We start from the raw sequence: 22440 nt of genomic DNA on the forward strand, positions 1-22440 counted from the left end.
GCCCGGAGTTGCATGGAAATCCCAGCTATAGAATCTGACAAATGTGTGCGGAGAGGACCAACCCGCCGCATCACACACTTGCTGCAAGGGTGAACCTCTTGCTAAAGCCATTGAAGATGCCACCCCCCTGGTTGAATGAGCCCTAACTCCTAGAGGCGAAGTTTGATCATGCGCCTCATAGGCTAGGGCAATAGCATCCCTCACCCAATGTGAAATTGTTTGCCTGTAGGCAGCCGCCCCCCGGTTGCGGCCCCCATGGCATATGAAAAGTTGCTCTGACTTACGCCACTGGCTAGTACGGTCGACGAAAATCTGAAGAGCACGTACTGGACACAGTAAGTGAAGTCTTTCCTGCTCCGGTGTCGTGAATGGCGGAGGACAGAAGGCTTCGAGAATGACCGGATTTAAGGTCGAGAAAGGAACTTTCGGAAGATAATTAGGGTGAGGATGCAAAATAACTTTAACTCGCCCAGGGGCAAAATGTAAGCAGGATGACAGGACTGACAAAGCATGTAAACCCCCAATTCTCTTTAGAGAGGTAATGGCCATGAGAAAAAACATTTTTAGAGCCAGAAGCCTGTCAGGCGCTGATTCTCATGGTTCGAATGGGGGGCCAGCCAACCCTTCGAGCACTATGGCTAAATCCCATGAAGGGACCATAGATCTAGTGGGTGGCCTCAACCGCTTAGCCCCACGTATGAAGCGGGCGACTAGAGAGTGCTTTCCCACAGAAACCCCATCAATCAAAACGTGGCAAGCCGAAATAGCGGCCACAAAGGTTCTGAGAGTACTAGGGCCTGTGCATGAGGACAATTTCTCTTGAAGAAACTCCAGTACTGAAACAATTTGGCAGTGAGCTGGGTCTACATGGTGTGTCATGCACCAGTCCTCGAAAACACGCCATTTGAGGGCATACATTCTTCTAGTGGAGGGAGCCCTAGCACTTAGAATAGTTTCTATTACATTTGCTGAAAGGCCAGCATCTCTTAGTTGGTCCCTCTCAGGGGCCAGACGTGAAGGTTCCAGAGCTCGGGCCGGGGTTGAAATACTGTCCCCTGCGCCTGAGAGACAAGATCTCTCCTGATCGGAATCGCCCACGGCGAGCCATCGAGGAGGGATATTAGATCTGAGAACCAGACTCTGGTCGGCCAACAGGGCGCTATCAGTAAGAGGTGAGACCCCTGTTGACAGACCTTGGGCAGGACTCCCGGGAGCAGAGCAATCGGAGGAAAGACGTAAAGATGCAGTCTGGGCCATGCATGGGCCATCGCGTCCAGACCCAGGGGAGCTGGATGAGTCAGAGAGAAGTAGAGGGGACATTGTGCTGTCTCCTGTGTAGCAAAGAGGTCCACCTCTGCTTCGTAAAATCTTACCCAGATTTGACTCACTACTTCGGGGTGGAGTTTCCATTCCCCGTGTGTCACAGCTTGTCTGGACAGCAAATCTGCTCCTACATTCATATGCCCAGGAATATAAATCGCCTTTGGGACAGGAACTTGTCCTGTGCCCAAAGCAGGACCTGCTGCGCTAACTTATTCAAGCGGAGCGAACGCAGTCCGCCCTGGTGATTTATGTAAGAGACTACAGATGTGTAGTCCACCCGCACTAGGACATGGTAGGCTCTCAACTGCTGGAGGAACTATATCAGGGCCAGAAATACAGCCTTCATTTCGAGGCAATTGATGTGCCTTTCGAGAAGATGACCTCTCCAGATCCCTTGGGCTAGACGGCCTGCATCTGTCAACACGGACCTAGAGTGGGACCCAAAATCAGAAACCGGGGTCTGAACCACGATTCAAGATGAGCTAGAACGACATCCTGATGTCGAAGTGCTAGCTCTTGAGACTGAGCCAGAATCAGCCAGTCGTCTATATAATTCAAAATGCAAATGCCCTGGAGTCGTAGAAGAGCCAGAGCTGCATCCATACATTTCGTGTACGTGCGGGTTGACAAAGCTAGGCCAAATGGAAGAACCTGCCCCCGAAAGCGAACCTCAGGAACTTCCCATGTTATGCCAAGATCTCGATGTGAAAATGAGCATCCTTGAGATCGATAGTCACGAACCAATCGCCTGACTGGATCTGAGACACAATCATCTTGATTGTCAGCATTTTGAACTTGTATGTTCTGAGGTAGTGGTTCAACCCGCGAAGATCTAAAATTGGACGCAACCCCCCATCTTTTTTGGGAACAAGAAAATACCGGCTGTATTAGCCTGACTGTCTGTCTGGCAGGGGAACATATTCTATGGCCCCTTTTTCCAGTAGAGTTTCACAATTGACACAATTCCTGTGTCAACAAATGCACTCGTTCCGGTTTCACAGAAGTGGAGGCCACGCTGTTAAAATGCGGAGGACGATACGCAAACTGAATTCTGTAGCCTTTCTCTACAGTCCTTTCTATCCATGGGGAGACATTTGGCAGTAGATTCCACGATGCCAGCTTCTCTGAAAGGGCCACTAACTTTGACACTTCGTTTTGTTGGGGGGGATGTTAGATGTCTGGTGTCCTGAAACATGGCAGGAGGCAACCGAGCATTTAACATTTTGCTGGAGGCTGCTGCTTCCCGAAACACCTTTGGTGGCGGAGATAAAACAATGGGCCCTGGAGGGTGCCAGGAAGGAGTCTTTATTCTCTGTTGGAATTTTACGCACCCCTCCCGGAGGGGGCACATCCTCACAGTCCTGGGCGCACCAGCCTCAGGACTTCTTTTTGCCGGACATGATGCTCCGCAGGTCCGGTCTTTTAGAGGCGGGCTGAGAAGTGTGGTGAGCCGCTCCCCGTTCTCTTCGATGGGGGCACGACATGCACCTGAAAAGCTTTCCCCACCAGCGAAGATTTCATTCTGCACGGCTTGGTGGGGAGCGTAGGCTTTTTAAGGGACGATGAAGTCCCAGGGGAGAGATAGCCCGCAAGCATCTCTTCCACCTGGGGCATCATCATATAGCCTTGTGCCTTTGAATTAACGATAGTCGAATAAATTGAATGCGACGGCACGAAGACACGGGACGAATACGGCTTACTCCACGACCGTACTAGCTCATTGTGGAGATCACCAAAAAAGGGGAGAGACCATCGCTGAGGCCCCTCCCCTTGGCCACCGGACAGAAATCTGTCGTCTTTTTTTGAGTGTTTGGGGGCCTCTTGCTCCTGTGGCCAGTCTAGCTTTAATCGATCGACTGCACGAGTTACCACCTCGAGTAGCTTCTCATAAGCTTTATCATCACGGGAGGAGTGCTCTGAGGTGGCACTTTCCATCTCAACAGAGGCAACAGATGAAGTCTCCTCGGGCCGTTCAGAAGAAGCACCGGGGCGCGCTTGAGAAACGGATGCGAGGGCTTCATGATCTGGCGAGAGCGCGAGACAAAGGGGTGGAGTCATGCCACGCGCAATAGCCAGATCGAAACGCGACCTCCAGGATCTTAATGAGGGAGAATCTGCCGGCTCGTAATTTTTGAAAAACGCGAGCGAAGCACTTTAATAGATAACATGTCAGAGGGCTCGCATTCTTGCTCTTCCCCCAAACACTCAAAACAGAATCTGTGAGGATCATCCTCTGAGATGAGCCTCTGACACAGAGGCACGCATCTCTTATTTGAAATCTGTCATTCTCTCTTTTTTTTCTCTTTTAATATTCTACTGCAACACAGTGTTTTATTTAAATTTCCCCCCCTTTTTTTCTTTCTATTTATTTTCTTATTTACTCGACTCTAACAAACACATTCACACACAATGTGGTCCTTGAAGACAAAGAAACCTGAGGGTGTTTCTGTGTCACGTCTATTTATAACCTTCAAGTGCGTGAAATATGTGACGTCACCTACCGAGGTTATTTAAGCCAATTCTTGGCGTGTTTGACACACGTGCTTCACAACCGGTCGAAAAAAGAATGTTCTCATTAGCGCTATTGAGCGCAGCATCGAGAGTAGCTTTTGATAAGGGAACTCTAGATTACCGAGCATAATCTCATCTGCTGTAAATCGACTTCACCAGCAGGAGGTGCAAGCGCGTGTTGACAAGCATCAAAGCAAGAGACAAGAGGTCAGAGGTGTAAATACTTGAGTAATTTTACTTGATTACTGTACTTAAGTATTATTTTGGGGGATTTGTACTTTACTCAAGTACAATTTAAACTGACTTCTTGTACTTTTACTTGATTACATTTCAGAAGAAAAAAACAGTACTTTTTACTCCTTGCAGTTTTATTTCATGTTATTTTATCTTATGCAGATTAAATATGGTAAACAAAAGCTCAAACATGTGTGCCTGACGTGAGAACTAATGATCATTGTTTTCATGCATCAAACACACACATTTCTACTTCAATTATGACTTTCATCAGGTAAATGTCTGGCTTCGAAAATTCACTATCAAATCTGAGGAAGCATAATGAGGTAGCAAAGTTGTCTAATAAGTTATATTTACAATGTTATTATATGAAATATTAAGGAATTAGGACTGTCAGTGAATATTTTTTAATCTTAATAAGTGCATTGTTTTCTTATTAATTAATCTAATTAGTCACAAATAATTATTTATCAATATTTGCTAAAAAAATTAAAAAAGAAACTCTAAATGCCCCAAATAAACATTTAAAAGATTAATTATCCTTTTAGGCAGTGACATTGGTTAGACAACACAAATAAAGTGGCCTTTTAAAACATTAACATTTTATGTTTTAATTCTATGACTCTCCTCATTAAAGGTGCTGTAGGGAACTTTTGTAAAAAATATTTTTTACATATTTATTAAACCTGTCATTATGTCCTGACAGTAGAATATGAGACAGATAATCTGTGAAAAAATCATGCTCCTCTGGCTCCTCCCAGTGGTCCTATTGCCATTTGCAGAAACTCCATCGCTCCCGGTAAAAAATAACCAATCAGAGCTGCTGTCCGTAACTTTGTTTGTGTTCAAAATGTTGAAAAAATTTATATAATAAGCGAGTTCACCATGAATCCATTTTCCAAACCGTGTTTTTGGCTTGTCCTGAATCACTAGGGTGCACCTATAATAAGTGTTTATATTCGGACTATTTTAGATTGCTTTGGGGATACCGCGGCGGAGTAACCCAGTACCTTTGTGATTCTTCATAGACATAAACAGAGAGAAGTAGTTCCGGCTACGATGTTCTTCTGCAAGACGCAAGCAGTTCTGTTTATTAACCGCTAGAGCTTCAAAAGTTCCCTACCGCAGCTTTAATTCAACACATTCTTGTATTCGGTCTGGAATATATTTCTAGCCTCTCCATCACATCTTGCTCTTCAAAGGGATAGTTTACCCCAAAATTATCTCAACATTTACTGAACCTCTGTTCATCCAAGATATTTATGACTTTCTTTCTTCACATAAACACACAAAAAATAATTTTAGTCCATATAATGCAAGGGCACAGGACCTCTTCAGAAACCACACAAAGTGAACATGGCGGTCAAGATTAAAATATTGGTATTTGTATTTTTCTTACATGTAACTAGCTGCATGTAAGAAATTAACTATTATATTGACGTGTGTTCCTCCCTGTCCTCGCTACATCTCGGGTAAGGATACACACAGTTTGTGCATTGTTTGCCTCAGAGTGGAGGATGCAGATTCGGCTCTCGAGGGAGCCCGCAATGCAAGCGGCTTGCCCTGCATGTTCTCCGTTCTAAGCCGGATCTGCGGACCATACTTAAGGCTAAGAGGTTCTCGGCCACAAAGCCCTGACACCACTGGCCCAGGGTTTATGAGGGCAGTCCCCTCTGTGGTACAGCGGGTTACACGTTGTCCGTCTCACCATCTCACAGAGTTATAGGGTGCAGCGGTCTCCCGCGAGCACCACCCTCAGTAATGCCCGGAAATCTAGCAGTGCTGAGTGACTCGCCACCTTCTTGGAGGTCTCTAGTAGGGTTGTAACAATATACCGGTATGATGATATACCTTGATATAAACATGTACGACTATCATACCATGTACATTTGCTTATCTACGGTATTGAGAGAAAATAACAGACACAGAATCTCGTCTGCGCCTAGGCAACAACTTTCCACCTAAACTGTTCTCTTTCTCCAACATCAGACAACATCAGAGACAGAGGCCGTTATCTCTAATCTCTATCCCACGTCAAAATATGAGTTGAAATTGGCACTAGTATAGGAATATTTTTGATATAGAAAAGACGAATGCTTATTTGTCCTTGAAGGTAGACACAGTTTGCAAAAACTGTGGTCGGAAATCGGCTGCAAAACGAGGAAATGCATCGAACATGTTTACCTATTCAGAACATCATCATCCCGTGCAGATACATCTATGTCCCATTTATAATTTAAGGTTAATCCTTTATGATTTCTGTAATGCGGAGTGAAGCACAGAATCCAGTCATGACAATGAATTTACAGTAGCTAGCTACTCTGCAGATGTCACATATGTGGGATTTGATGGATTGATGAATAAATAAAAAAACAAAGCTCTAAAATAATGACAAAAGCACTCCTATATAAATATATAGGCTAATCTGTATGTTTTGCTTGTCTCTTTGTGAATGAGCGGCGTTGTCATGTACTACATACTCGCCCATCCATTACAGCGTGGCTTAAAGTGCCAGGTTTAACAGTGCCTGCTGTTAGAGTAAGAGAATGCCGGTCACTCACTGTCAAGCATTTTAAAAAAATGCTGGGTCTGATGGCAGCTGCATTCAACGTGATACATATTGACCTGCTGTACATGAGACCCCTACAGTGGTGGCTCAAGACCAAGGGGTTCTCCCCAAAGGTGAACCCACTTCACATGATCATGGTCACGCAGCGCTGCCTACATGCCATGGACATCTGGAGGAAGCATTGGTTCTTGTCTCAGTGCCCGGTGCTGGGAGCATCTTGTCGCCTCATAATGCTAGGAACGGATGCATCCTTCACAGTCTGTGGAGTGGTCGCCATCTAACATGGCATATCAACTGCCTGGAGATGCTTGCCATAATTTGTGCACTACATTATTTTCTCCCAGACCTATGAGGTCACCATGGTTTCCCCCTGATTGCTCTGCCCCTGGGAGTTCTGGAGAGAGTGCGCCGGGACGGAGTCCGGCTGCTGTTAGTAGACCCATTCTGGCTGGGCTGAGTATGGTTCTCTGACCTGATTTCCCTCCTAGACGGCTCTCCCTGGGGATTCCCGTCAGGAGGGATCTCCTCTCACAGGCAGAGGGCACTATATTCTATCCCCACCCGGAGCTGTGGAAGTTATGGGTGTGGCCTCTGAGGGGTTGATTGAGGTTGTTGAGACAATCCTCCAATCCAGAGCTCCCTCATCGAGGAGACTGTATTGGAAACTTTTCATTGAGGCTATCGAGGAGATCTCCAATCCTACTTACTATTAGGACTGTCTTCCTGTTGGCGATATCTTCTCTTAATAGAGTTGTGGACCTACAGGCCCTCTCCGTGGCCCCGTCTTATATAGATTTTGTGCCCATTCTGGCCAAACTTTCCTCTGCCCTCGAGTGGGGTATGTCCCTAACATTCCCTCTTCTATACCAGAAGAAGCTTAATTGTATGTGTCCAGTGCGTCCACAGAGCTGCCATGTGGAGAAGGGTGAACCAGTTATTTGTTTGTTATGTTCCCCCTAAGAGAGGTCTCTCTGCTACTAAACAGACCCAGTAGTTGACCCTGGGCCACTGTTACAAAAATGGGGGGGGGGGCAAGAAAAAACAAGAAAATAAAACCTTACCTTTCCTTTGATGAGAACACAATCCTCCATGCGATTTATGATGTGTGAAGGTTCTCCAGCTAGCCACTTGGTGAAGGTGACATGTGTTCTGTCTGACCACTCAAACAGATTCTGAATCCTCTGATCATTAAATCCAATCCAGAGTTCATCAGTAGGCACTGCAGAACAAAAACTTGGTGGGATTAATGGTTGGTTGATTGGTTAGTTTATTTATTGATCGATTGACTAACTGATTGATTATCTTTGTATTTGATCAGCCTATATGTCAGTTGCCCTGTGTATGTGGGACACTTTTGATACCATTAGGTTTAGGATTAAGGGATAGAATATACAGTATGTATTGTATAAAAATCATTATGTCTGTGGAAAGTCCCCATAAAACATGGAAACCCAATGTGTGTGTTGCTAGAATGTAGAATGAACCCTGAGATTGCACATACTTACAGTACCCACTCTGTGATATAATAAAACTGTGCTCTTCAATGTTGTGTATACTGGCCAAGTCTGCTCCTTCCCTGTGACATGCTCCTAATGCATTACTCCACATCATCTTAGTACGCTGTAGATAATAGCAATGACCAGCATATGGAACCCATGCAACAGGGCAAAAGTTAGGCTGATCTTTACCTGCAAGAGACAAATAAACATATCTTTGTAAAAGTCTGCACATGATGTATCAGTGTATACTTTTAAGTGTAGTGTGCAGTGATGCATAATGTTTCCAAAATGAATTTGGACACTTGAACCACACTTAAAATGGTCATTTATTAAATGCCATTTATTGTAAAGAAAACAATCACATTTTTTTAGCAAAAAATTAAATAAAATAAAATAAATACAAATAAAAAAAAACATCTGATTGTCAAACATATCTGAAACATATCTATGGTTTATGTGGTAATCAAATAACTATTCCTATACAGTATAGGAAACCTGTATAAAAACGTGTGGGGAACTAAAAAGTAGTTCAGAAAAGGTTCAGCAAGTGAATGCATTTAAAATAAAAGCTCCATCATTATTTGCTTAAAGATACCACACCCACTGTGTGTGGGCAGCTTACCTGGTGAAGGTGTGTTATCTGTAGAATTGCCTTTGCGACAAATGTAACCTAATTTCTTACTGCAGGCTATACTCTCCCACTTTGATGCTTTACCAGCATTTAATGCTGCACAGTTCAGGCCGGGTTCCAGGGAAGGGTGACCTGAAGGTTATAGAAAGCATTCAATTATTTCCACATCTAAAATTAGACTTCCTTCAAATGGGTGCATATACAAAGTTGTGTACATTTATATGCACATGGACTTTATTTACCAGGAGCCCAGTTTAGATATCTGAATGGGTTTCCATTACTCCACTGCCAGCCACTGTCGAAGTCAAGACTGTTAAGCCCAATCCACAGTGTGGAGCCAAAGACATTTGTCAAGCCTGAAGTATAAAATGTTTGATATAATGAAGTGCTACTTTATTTATACCATATTATTGGTAAAAATAAATTAATAATAATAATAATAATCATTTTGGGATATGTATATATCTGGGTGTGCATATCCTGTATATGTGACTGTGAAACCATTAGAGCATGCAATATATTTTAAAACGTGTTTGAGGGTATGTGCTTGAGTCTACCTGATATATAACTCTGCTCATGCAGCTCTGAAATGCTGAGAAGATCAGCATCTTGTTGCTGGCAGCTTGTTCGTGCCTGATGCCAAGTCAGTGCTGACTGCACATTCCTCTGATATAACACACCAGTTACTGGATCACTGTCCCAACCTGAGCCAGCTATTGCACACAGTGGGCGACATGAAGTGGTAGAAGTTAGTTGCTAAATTAATCTCTAAGAATGGATACTTTGCACAGACATCATTACATCATCATTTAACAAGGTAATCAAACACTATGGAAACCCAAAAAAAGTTTAGACTTGATGATTTATTATTTATTGTTTAATTATTACCTGAAAGTAATCACCATATGTTTGTATTAATCAACATCTGTTGATTTAATTATAAATTTCATATCACAAACAGTGAGATTATACAAAAATAATGGTGGGTGCCAGCTGTAAATTTTGCCTGCTTGCATTTTGTTATTCATGGGCAGGAACAAAGCAAAAACAGGAAAATTAAGGAATGTCACTATCTAGATCTGCAACAACAGCCTTTCTTTTAACAGCCTTTTCTATATATATATATATATATATTTTTTTTCATATTTACTTCTATATTTTTCATGGAATATATAATGGCACATCATAGGTAATAGTTTTACTGCAAGAATAACAATTTCCTGACCACTCACTGCTTTGTCTACTAAATGAATCATATTTTCCATTGCACTACTGTAGGTACACATTCCGAAGGGACAAAAAATCTGATACTAAATTATATGTAAAAATAGATTTATGTAATAAATCTTTGAGCTTAAATCAAGTAGACTTAACAATTCTTCTGTATAATGTTAATTTATTCATTTTCCAAATAGCTTGCTTTATTATTTCTACAACTACAACTTTTTGTAGGTTTTCATCTTTTTATATTATTACCTTTAACTAAATTTAAATTTAAATATTTCTTATTTAAAAATAAAAAAACAAAAAGTAGTCTCTAAATCTAGATTATTTTTTATTTTTATTTTGTTCTTTACTCTGCTGTAAACAATTTGTATGTACATTGTAACAGTAGCTGTTTTAACCAGATAATGTATTTTTCACGGATATATATATATATATATATATATATATATATATATATATATATATATATATATATATATATATATATATATATATATATATATATGAATTATAATGCAATACCCTAATAATTTATTATAAGTACAGATTTAATATAAAGTTTTACCATTTTTATTTCAGATAACTTTAGTATTTAATTAATAATTATGGGTGAATGCAATGCAATCCTGTACAAAATAACACATAGTGTTTTGTGTGTGTGTGTTATCTTACATTTGGTTGGACAGAAGCCCCACTTTCTGTCCGTGTCGTAATCTGTCTCTGTGGAACACCATAGCTGACCATCTGCTCTGCCCTCCACAATGCATTCAGCATGCCACTTTTCATCAAATTTAAATGGGAACTGGCATGGTTTCCCAAATGAATTTCCACCTATTGTATATATCGCTACAGTACATCAAGAAATGAAATTAAGCCATAGTGAGAGAATGGGATATGCATTTGATATTAACAATGCAATGCTTTTTAAGCTAAGGTCATGCCATAAATGCCCCGTTTTGGGTGGAAGCAAAAATATTCTGATTTTGTTCTTGTTCCTGTGTTTGTGTACACACGCTGCAAGCACTAAATTATGTTCAAAAACAAACAAATGAACGAACGAACGAATGAATGAATGCATAATAGGTCCCCTTTAACAAATGCTAACATCCATCCATCCATCCATCCATCTTCTTCCGCTTATCCGGAAAATGCTTACATCATACAATGTAAAAATAAATATTCATAACAGAAATATAAGATATCAATTAAACGTATCTTCTAAATGTATTTCTTATAAGGTCTTAATAGCTTTTCAAATGTCCTATTTATTAGATGGACTTAAAGTCATACCTTGATATCCATGAGAACACAAGTCTTCTTGGGTACCATAAATCTGCCAGCGACTCCAAACACCTGCTCCCTTATACAACATCATATTTGGCTCGTTTCGATTTCCATAGTTCAGGTGCAGTGGCTGTCCCTTTATGCCAAACAAGGTCTCATTCTTACATTCCCAAGTTTGTAGAGGACTGAGTTCATTGCAGGGCAGAAGGAGAATTTTGACCCAATCTTTGATGTTCTGGGCCCCCAAGCAGAGTTTAAAAGAGAGGCTAATAATTCGTGAAGAAGAAATCCATCGGAAGCGCTGAGCCTCAGAAGATACATCACATGGTGCCGTCTGTATTACAGAAGCACTCACAGCATTCACACATTTGTTGTGGTCCTCGTTGTAGATTAGGAAGGTGTTGGTGTCTGGATGTATAGAAAATGAAATCAAGACACTGTAAAAGGAAACATATTTCCTACACAATCTATAAAACTATTTAGTACTACATCACTAAATTGTTTATCTAAACAATAGGAAGAAAAGAAGGCAATTAACACTTGAAAGTGTTTTTTTTTTTTTTTACAGAATGCAGTTTGACTTTTTATTGAGAACAAAATGAATAAAACATTTTGTAACTTGCAATGTTATAAAATACAATGAACAGTAAGGAGGTGTATTTATCTATTCATTAATTTATATATGTGTGTGTGTTATTTATCTATCTATTTATTTATTTATTTTTATTTATAATTTATTAATTTTACCTATACTGATAAATATACTATAATAAAACTATGCTAATACAATAAAATAATAATAAATTACACAAAGAGAGCCTGGTATCTTGCATCTAGTCATAGCCAATACTTTAATAACAAGATTTTGGCCAAATGTATTTATTTTGACCATTTCTCCAGGCAGCGGAAGCATGAAGTGGGTTTGCATTTCATCACACACTTCCACGATGCATTATTTTTCCTATTCTTATTTATTTTATTTAATAATTGATAAACAAAATAATGGTTAAAAGTAAGATAAAAATTATAAAAAAACAGAATTCATTAAAAGAAGGACTTTCCACAAAACAAAACGTATGAAGTGGTCAAACATTGTGTCTGACCCACTCCATTTCTTCCAGTGTAAAGCTGTCCAAGCCTGTATTAGAGGTGATTATCTGACAATGTCTGTAAATAGTTGGGTCTATTCATATTAAACAATACAGGACTATATGAAAAGTCTAATGCCATGACAAGATGTGCATATATCCATCTCTGCCATCTTCAACCTGTAGCAACTTACAATCTTCATAATCATCGGGAAGAAGGAGGCGGGAACCAGCGGACAATCAAAATTAATTTTAATTACAAAATAAACACACAACAGGGCGACAGCCCCTCGCGGATGACTGTCGCGCACAAATAAAAACCAAACACAAATAAAGCCAAGGCCTGGTCCTCTCGTCCTTCACTGTCGTCGCTCCTCTTTTTTATCCTTCTGATCTCCTCTGTGGGATGCGAGACTGGTGAGTTGAGCAGGTGTTGCTCTTTTCCAATCACTACACCCACCCCACTCGTCACACACCCATTAGCTGCTTTTCCACTAGCTAATCAACTTCCTGCAGTAGGTTTTCAATAGCAGAGGCATATTCATCACCACTGAATGATGTGCCCTCCTCCACAAGAGATCTTCATTTTGGAAAATGACTAAGGTTTTTTGCAGAAAGCTGAGTTTTCCACTATCTTAGGCTTTCACACTGTCATACGCTGCTGTGATGAGCTGACCTGGGCCCTGGAGGTTCAGGTTAAGGACGTTCAGCTCCTGTGTTATGTCAACTAAGAATGCAAGGTCCATGAGCCATTTAGGATCATCAAATTCAGGAACATCCATTCTGCCATCTTCCATGAATCTTCAGGACATTCCCCTTGCTGAGTCAGCGGACCTCAGTAAAATAAAGTACATCACCATATGTTGACTCAATTTCTTCTAAAAATGCCAGAAACTGGCAATGCTGTAAACTCCTAGACCTGATGTAATTTATACATTTCAGGACAACAGACATGACATATTTCATATTTCAAGCATTTGCTACACAGTGCCTGTTGGTGAATAATGCAGTGCAGAACAACTGCTGCATCTGCATTTTCCTCTTCTAACTTTCTTTGTACTAGTGCTACCAGTCAATTTTTTCCCCTGTCATAGACAGGGCACCATCAGTGGTAATGCTGACCAGCCTGTTCCACGGCAAAACAGTGCGCTCAATGGCGTCACACAGCTGCTGAAATATATCTTTGGCTGTGGTACGGCTGTGCATTGGACACAAACTCAGCAAGTCTTCTGTCACTTCCAATTGGTCATTAATACCTCTGATGATAATTGTTAACTGAGCACTCTCGGTTATGTCTGTTCTTTGGTCAAGCGCCACAGAATATGCTGTGAAAACTTTAGATTTGCTGCGTAACTGATCATAAATGTCACTCAATAACTCGCTGATCTGCTCTGCCACTGTGTTTGCCGACAAAGATATATTGTTGAAGATATTCTTTTCTGGACAAAGAATATCAGTGACTTTCTGCATGCAATCCTTTATAAACTGCCCATCTGTGAATGGCTGTCCTGCTTTAGCGATCAACTCACTCAACACATAATTTGCCTCAAATGCATCAGCATCCTTTTTGGCTTTATGGAAAAGGTTTTGCTGGGACAAGTAGCATTTTCATTAAACTCGACAAAAAAAAAAAAAAAAAAAATACTGCAATGTCCATCTTTCTTGAAACTGTCTGTGTTCTTCATCCACGTTCCTTTTTGATTTGGACAAAGACATCTTTTCATTTCATTCGCACTTCGCAGCCAAACAACATAAGCTACGAATGCCCCGAAACCAGCTGTCTTCCAATCTGTCTGCATGTGCATTTTACTTTTTTTCTTGAGTTGTGTCTTGAGTTTTCGTTGAAGGGCGTATCTGTACCTGACAAATTTCGATGATTCGCCATGAAACAGGAAGTTGCTATAACTCAGACCTACAATGTCCAATCTTTCCCAAACTTCACATGTTTGATAAGACTCCTGACCTGAACAGATTGACATGCCCATATTCAGTTATAGTCATAGAGTCACCTATTGGCAACAGGAAGTGACATATTTTACGCTGTGACAAACTACTCCTAGAAATGTTTTGACATCAATATCTTTTTTTGTGTTCAGTCTAATCTAAAGGCCTGTGCGATGATAAATTGTGAAGATCTTGAGTTTTCATTGAAGATCGTGTCCATGGCACCGTGACAAAGTTTGACAACTCTTCTGTCAATTCCAATTCATGATTCGCCATGAAAGAGGAAGTTTCTATAACTCAGACCTACATTGTCCAATCTTTCCCAAACTTCACATGTTTGATAAGACTCCTGACCTGAACAGATTGACATGCCCATATTCAGTTATAGTCATAGCGTCACCTATTGGCAACAGGAAGTGACATATTTTACGCTGTGACAAACTACTCCCAGAAATGTTTTGACATCAATATCTTTTTTTGTGGTCAGTCTAATCTAAAGGCCTGTGCGATGATAAATTGTGAAGATCTTGAGTTTTCATTGAAGGGCGTGTCCATGGCACCGTGACAAAGTTCGATGTCTCGCCATGGGAATAAAAGTTGTAGTAACTTCACATGTTTGATAATGAATACATCTGAACGCCAATGATCAATCGGTTGTGGCAAAATGGCTCGTTGGCTATGTTTCATTTGCATGTACAAAAAACACACATGTAACACAGTCAGTTATTTAGAATTTTCTCTGCAATATTTGTGAGTTTTTGCCATTTTCAGTGGTTGTACTTTAACAAACCCCTCCTAGTGATTTATTCAGATTCACACCCAACTTGGTCAGTGTAATCTAAAGGCCTTTGAGATGTTAAATTGCGAAGATCTTGAAGTTTCGTTAAAGGGCGTGTCCATGGCTGCCTGACAAATTTCGATGTTTCGCCATGAAAAAGGAAGTTGCTGTAACTCAGACATACAATGTCCATTTTGCGTCAAACTTCATATGTTAGATAAGACTTCTGCCCTGAACAGATCTACATCCCCTTATTCAGTTATGGTCATAGTGCCACCTGCTGGCAACAGGAAATGTTATGTTTTAGGCTGTAATGAACTGCTCCAAGAAATGTAATGAGATCAACATTTTATTTTGGTCGGTCTAATTTAAAGGTTTTTGCAATGTTAAATCGTGGAGATCTTGAGCTTTCGTTAAAGGGTGTGTCCATGGTGCTGTGACAAAATTTGATGTCTCGCCATGGGAAGAGAAGTTGTTGTAACTCAGACATAAAATGTTCGATCTTCCCCAAACTACACATGTTCGATAAGAGTCCTGGCCTGAGCATATCTGAAGGCCAATATTCCATTATAATGATAGCGCCAACTGCTGGCAACAGGAAGATTGGCACATATAAATTACTTTGACATATTCCACTTATATTTACGACTTTAAATGCATATTTCTTGCCATTTACCTTTTTACTAAAGTCATTTGCTGGCGGTGAGCCCGGGTGTGAGGGCCCATTCATCGCTGCTTGCAGCTTTAATTAGGTCTCAAGTCTGGAGGGCAAGAGCCCCATTTTTTTTCCTTAGGATTATTAGGGCTCAAGCCTGGAGGGCAAGAGCCCTATTTTTTTCCTTATGATTATTAGGGCTCAAGCCTGGAGGGCGAGAGCCCTATTGTTTTCCTTAGGATTATTTTTTATTATCATTTTTATTTATTTATTTATTTTTTCTAACATTACGGGGCCTTTTGGGGTCCTTAACATGCTCGAAAACTCTTGAAAATTGGCACACACCTTGGATTCTGCTGCCATTAGGGCTGGGCAGAGACTGATACACGGACGTGGCACAGGGGCTCTACAGCATTGTTTTCCTTAGGATAATTTTTTATTATCATTTTTATTTATTTATTTATTTATTTTTTCTAACATTACGGGCCCTTTTGGTGTCCTTAACATGCTCGAAAACTCTTAAAAATTGGCACACACCTTGGAACCTGCGGCCATTAGGGCTGGGCAGAGACTGATACACGGGCATGGCACAGGGGCTCTACAGCGCCCCCTGGAATACTGAGGGCCATATATCATACATACTTGCTCGTAGACATATGAAACTCGGTACACATATAGATCTCATCAAACCAAACAACTTTCGTACTGCATGTCATAGGCTCCGCCCAACAGGTAGTTGGCTTTTTACGGTTTAGTATTCATATTTTTGTCAAAATTGTGGGGGCTTTTGGGGTCCTTAACATACTCAAAAACTCTTGAAAATTTGCGCACACTTTGGAATCTGAGCCTGCAGAGGCTGGGACCCCGGCGTGGCACAGGGGCTCTACGGCGCCCCCTGGAACACAGTCAGAAATGTTGATGTATAGCTCACACATACTTGTACATATTCATATGAAACTCAGTACACATATAGATCTCAGTAAAATATGGAGTGCCACAAGGATCCATCCTAGGTCCCCTTCTATTTTCAATATACATGTTGCCCCTTGGTAATATTATTAAAAAATACGGAATTAGCTTCCACTGTTATGCTGATGATACTCAGCTATATATCTCAATGAGACCAGATGAAACTTCTCAATTATCTAAGCTAACAGAGTGTGTTAAAAATTTAAAAGATTGGATGACAAATAATTTTCTCCAATTAAATTCAGATAAGACAGAGATACTAATTATTGGACCAAAAAAACACTACACAGAATCTTGTAGATTTACAATCTGCAACTAGACGGATGTACTGTTACTTCCTCTACAGTCAGAAATCTGGGTGTTATATTAGACAGCAATTTTTTTTTTTTTTTGAAAATCATATTTCCAATGTTACAAAAACTGCATTCTTCCATTTTAGAAACATTGCCAAGCTACGAACCATGTTATCTGTTTCTGATGCAGAAAAGCTAGTTCATGCATTTATGACCTCTAGACTGGACTATTGTAATGCACTTCTAGGTGGTTCTAAGTGGTCCTGCTTTGTCAATAAACAAGCTACAAATAGTCCAAAATGCAGTAGCTACAGCCCTTACGAGGTCAAGAAAATATGATCATATTACCCCAATTTTTCCAGTCTCTGCACTGGCTACCTATTAAGTTCCGTATCAGTTACAAATTATCATTACTTACCTATAAGGCCCTAAATGGTTTTAGCTCCTGCGTACCTAACTAGCCTTCTACCACGCTACAACCCATCATGCACCCTAAGGTCACAAAACGCTGGACTTTTGGTAGTTTCTAGGAAAGCAAAGTCCACTTAAGGAGGTAGAGCTTTCTCACATTTGGCTCCCAAACTCTGGAATAGCCTTCCTGATAATGTTCGGGGTTCAGACACACTCTCTCTGTTTAAATCTAGATTAAAACGCATCTCTTTCGCCAAGCATTCGAATAATGTATCTCTTAAATTGTGAGTGTAGTTGAATCTGATCAAATGTGCATTTTTATTCATTAGCTTGGGTTAAACTAATTTTACTCTGTTGGATCAGCAGCTATGCTAATGATGTATCTATTTTGTTTCTATGTTTTGCCACTGGATTTACATCCTGTGCTAACTAGGATTTACACAAGCTACAGTCTGGATCCAGAACACCTGAGAAGAGATGATGCTGACCCTCAGAGGACCTCAGATGATGCTGACCCTGAATCAACAAACAGAACTAACAATTATTGCTACATGTGTGACTGCATCATATAATAATTATTAATTAATAATATTAATAATATTCATCGTCTAGCTGACTACGTATTGTATTAATTTTTTCAAAAATCCTGTCAAATGTGCTGACAGTCACCACCATAAGCTACTACTAAATATTGTAGAAACATCATTTTCTGTAAAGTTGCTTTGTAACAATTTGTATTGTAAAAAGCACTATGCAAATGAACTTGAATTGAATTGAATTGAATCTCATTGTGCCGAACAACTTTCGTATTGCATGTCATAGGCTCCGCCCAACAGGAAGTCAGCTATTTAGAGTTATGTAAAAAGCGCATGCTCTGGAATTTGAAATACTTGTCAAAGGTTTTTTTAGCCAATTGCCACCAAACTCGGTCAATATGATCTCAAGACATTGGGGATGAAAATGAAAATTCCCAGGGGATTTTTGATATCTCAAACTGTTTGCTCGTGGCGAGGCATTGAAATTATGGCGAGAAATTAGAAACAGGACGTGTCTAATAGCATCCATATACACTACCTGAGTTTGATCAAACTTCTCGGTTTGTTTGTTGTATGATGACGATCGCATATATGTGACTATTAGGAGTCAAAGTTATAGCGTCACCCACTGGCAGCAGGAAGTGTGTCATTTTCAAAATGCTTTGAATTCAGCATCTTATTTTTACTCGATTTGCTTCCAACTTCATCAGAATAATGTCAAAACACAGCCAATATAAATCAGCTGAGGAAATATTGATATCTAAAAATATTGTTGCCGTGGCAACATGTCAAACTGGAATAATTCTCAGGTGATTTTGAGGCATATACTACTACATCTACTACTGTAGTACCATTAAGAAAAGCTTTTGGAGCCCTTAACATGCTTAAAAAGTCTTGAAAATTGGCACACACATTGGAACCAGCGGCCATTAGGGCCGGGCAGAGACTGAAACACGGGTGTGGCACAGGGGCTCTACAGCGCCCCCTGGAATATGGAGGGCCATATATAATACATACTTGCTCGTAAACGTATGAAACTTGGTACACCCCTTACGAAAAATAACCATGGTTTTATTATAGTAAAACTGTAGAAACCCATGTTTTTTTGGCGTGTTGACTACCATTTGTATAACCACAGATTTACTACAAATACCATGGTTAAACTATGGTTAATTTAGCAAAACCATGGTTAATTTGTGGTTACCATGGTTTAACTATAGTAACCATGGTTTTTTGGTTTTATTTGTAGTAAAACCATGGTTAATTTTCATAAGGGACATATCGAACTCATCAATCCAAACAACTTAAGTATTGCATATCATAGGCTCCGCCCAACAGGAAGTTGGCTATTTAGGGTTTAGTATTCATATTTGTCATCAAAGTTTTGGGGGCTTTTGGGGTCCTTAAAGTGGGGGTGAAATGCTCGTTTTCACTCAATATCCTGTTAATCTTGAGTACCTATAGAGTAGTACTGCATCCTTCATAACTCCAAAAAGTCTTTAGTTTTATTATATTCATAAGAGAAAGATAGTCTGTACTGATTTTTCCCGGAAAAACACGACCGGCTGGAGGCGTGACGTGTGGGCAGAGCTAAAGAATCACGAGCGCCAGTAGGCTTTTGCGTTGAGAGCGTTTGGAAGCTGTGACATTACCGTGAGGAAAAACACATCCAAAACAAACCATGGCTAACAGTCAGATTCAGCGTATATTTATGATCCAGAATCAGATCCAGAGGCTGAAATTTAACAAGAGCAGCAGCAGCAACGACGTCTCTATGTGGTATGTACTGAAACTGTATATATTTGCTTAGCGGTTTTGGAAAATGTCTAAGTTCCACTTTGTCATCTTTTTTTTTTTTAAGCTGTACATGTGGAAAGTGCAGTTTGATGACAACATTGCATGTTGTTTACTTGATGTGCTTACACGCCGATAGCTAAGTTAACAACACAGAGATATTTGAAGCAGTTTTACTCGTGCAGTTTGATGACAACATCGCATGTTGTTTACTTGATGTGCTTACGCGCCGATAGCTAAGTTAACAACACAGAGATATTTGAAGCAGTTTTACTCACCGCATGCGGTTCCAACACACGATCGTGACCCTTTTTCGTTGGGACTGCATCATCCTTAAGAAATAAATGATGTGCAAATCCGGCGTCAAACTGGGCCTTGTTTGTAAAACAAGCATCTTCGAAATGCAGGGAACAAACACAAACACTTGCACAAACACCGTTGATGCTCTGTAAAAATAAACTCCATCCACTGGTCCCTTAATGCTGTTTTTTTTTTTGGTAATCTGTGCAGGGTTGTCTTGCCCTGGCAACCAAAAACACACTTCTTTTGTGACATTTTGCGACGCTCTCGCTCTGATCAGTGAATGTCTGTTGTGCTCTCAGTGCTCTGCTATACGGGAGCGCGCGCTCTTCCAGCAGAAGTGCCCTTAGGACCCATATAAGGAAATTCCGCTCCATCTAACGTCACACAGAGCCATACTCGAAAAAAACTGTACGAAACTTGTGAAAAACCGGAAGGAGTATTTTTGGAACAGAAATACTCCTTCAAACGTACAACTTAATTTTTGAAACTTTGTCCATGTTTAGCATGGGAATCCAACTCTTTAACAGTGTAAAAAACTCAGTATGCATGAAATAGCATTTCACCCCCCCTTTAACATGCTCAAAAACTCTTGAACATTTGCACACATCTTGGAATCTGTGGCCTTTAGGAGGCCGCAGAGGCTGGGGCCTGGGCGTGCCACAGGGGCTCTACAGCGCCCCCTTGAACACAGTCAGAAATGTTGATTTATAGCTCACACATACTTGCACATATTAATATGAAACTCAGTACACATATAGATCTCATTGTGCCAAACAACTTTCGTATTGCATATCATAGGCTCCGCCCAACAGGAAGTCAGCTATTTAGAGTTATGTAAAAAGCTCTTCCATGCTATGGAATTTGATATACTTATCATAGCTTTCTTACCCAATTGCCACCAAACTCGGTCAACATGATCTCAAGACATTGGGGATGAAAAATTGCCAGGGGATTTTTGATATCTCAAATGGTTTGCTCGTGGTGAGGCGTTGAAATTATGGCGAGAAATGAGAATCAGGAAATGTCTAATACCATCCACATACATTTCCTGATTTTAATCAAACTTCATCAGATTATTCGTTGTATGATGTCGATTGCATATATGTGACTATTAGGAGTCACAGTTATAGAGCCACCAACTGGCAGCAGGAGGTGTGTCATTTTCAAAATGCTTTGAATTCAGCATCTTATTTTTACTCGATTTGCTTCATCAGAATAATGTTAAAACACAGCCGATATAAATCTGCTGGGGGGATATTGATATCTTAAAATATTGTTGCCGTGGCAACATGTCAAACTGGAATACTTCTCAGGTGATTTTGAGGCATATAAAATACTTAGAATTTCACAAAACACAGAACACACATCAGTATTTCTGATAGCTAGAAACTGGCATTAGCTCATAAATAGGCGTGGAAGAGGCACTCTATAGCGCCACCTTTTGTCAAAAGTGGTGGGGTTAGTTTTAGCTACAGACACCAAACTCGGGACATAAATTATTCTTATCAAGAAGGACAACTTTCTAATTCACAGTCATCAGTTACGACCAACAGGAAGTTGGCTAATTTAATTTGAATGTGGATTTTTGGAAAAGTTTCGCTGTGAATTAATGCATACTGCTCAGAAGAGAGTTACACTATACACACTTAACTTTGTCTACATGATGGCAAAACACGGAGGAACTTAAATTGTGAATCAATTTTGGATAGCTTGAATGGTTTTGTTGTGGTGATTTTTTTGAAATCACCAAAAAAAGGGAATCATTAATTGTATTGTATTTTTAAATAGCAGCTTCCAAACACGTCAAAGCATTTTTTCATACAGATGAAAAAGTCCTTCTGAGGAAATATGCATAGTTTCACGACTTTACAACACTGTATGGATAGCAGAAAATTAAAATACTGTCAGACATCTCATTTCACTCTTTCCCTCTGTTTGAGTATATCTGCTGAGATTTACATTGTCTGAGAGAAATAGCGCCCCTACAGGTGCAATTCCCGGACTGAAAGGGAGGAGACTCTCTTTTAGTTTCACTTTTATATCGGTTAAAAATACAAATAAATACTTAGATTTAATTCACACTGACAAGCTAAACCAACATATCTGATTATTACCCAGTCAGGGCTCATTAATAATTGATTTCTGGTCAGTGATATGTGAGAAAGATGAGAGATGAATCACCTCTCTGAGCACAAGCGTGTGGAATGACGAACTCAAAAAAACACATTTTGAAAAAATTGTTTTATAGCTTTTAAAAATAAAATATTATAGCGATATCACACAATCCTCCAATAATAACACATCAAGAGCTAAATTCAGATGTTTTTTAACTGTTTGTGTGAAAATTAAAGGGGGGATGAAATGCTCGTTTTCACTCCTGTTTTCGCTCGT

General features: G+C 40.1%; 1 protein-coding gene across 2 annotated transcripts in view; it reads right to left on the reverse strand.

The window, feature by feature from the left end:
* mrc1a (mannose receptor, C type 1a) overlaps nucleotides 1-22440 on the reverse strand; it is a 179961-nt gene that overhangs the window by 140571 nt on the left and 16950 nt on the right. Inside the window, exons 2-8 of one of the 2 annotated variants that reach the window (XM_052603131.1) lie at nucleotides 11285-11686; nucleotides 10667-10840; nucleotides 9325-9480; nucleotides 9010-9123; nucleotides 8759-8899; nucleotides 8152-8325; nucleotides 7699-7856 (exon numbers count right to left, since the gene is read on the reverse strand). In XM_052603131.1, the coding sequence (XP_052459091.1) occupies nucleotides 7699-7856; nucleotides 8152-8325; nucleotides 8759-8899; nucleotides 9010-9123; nucleotides 9325-9480; nucleotides 10667-10840; nucleotides 11285-11686 (1319 nt within the window). Of the gene's footprint in view, nucleotides 1-7698; nucleotides 7857-8142; nucleotides 8326-8758; nucleotides 8900-9009; nucleotides 9124-9324; nucleotides 9481-10666; nucleotides 10841-11284; nucleotides 11687-22440 lie in introns of both variants that reach the window. The other variant, XM_052603130.1, reaches the window with a different exon arrangement.

The sequence above is a fragment of the Carassius gibelio genome, chromosome A7 (assembly GCF_023724105.1).
Source record: "Carassius gibelio isolate Cgi1373 ecotype wild population from Czech Republic chromosome A7, carGib1.2-hapl.c, whole genome shotgun sequence".
Classification (NCBI taxonomy): Eukaryota; Metazoa; Chordata; class Actinopteri; order Cypriniformes; family Cyprinidae; genus Carassius; species Carassius gibelio.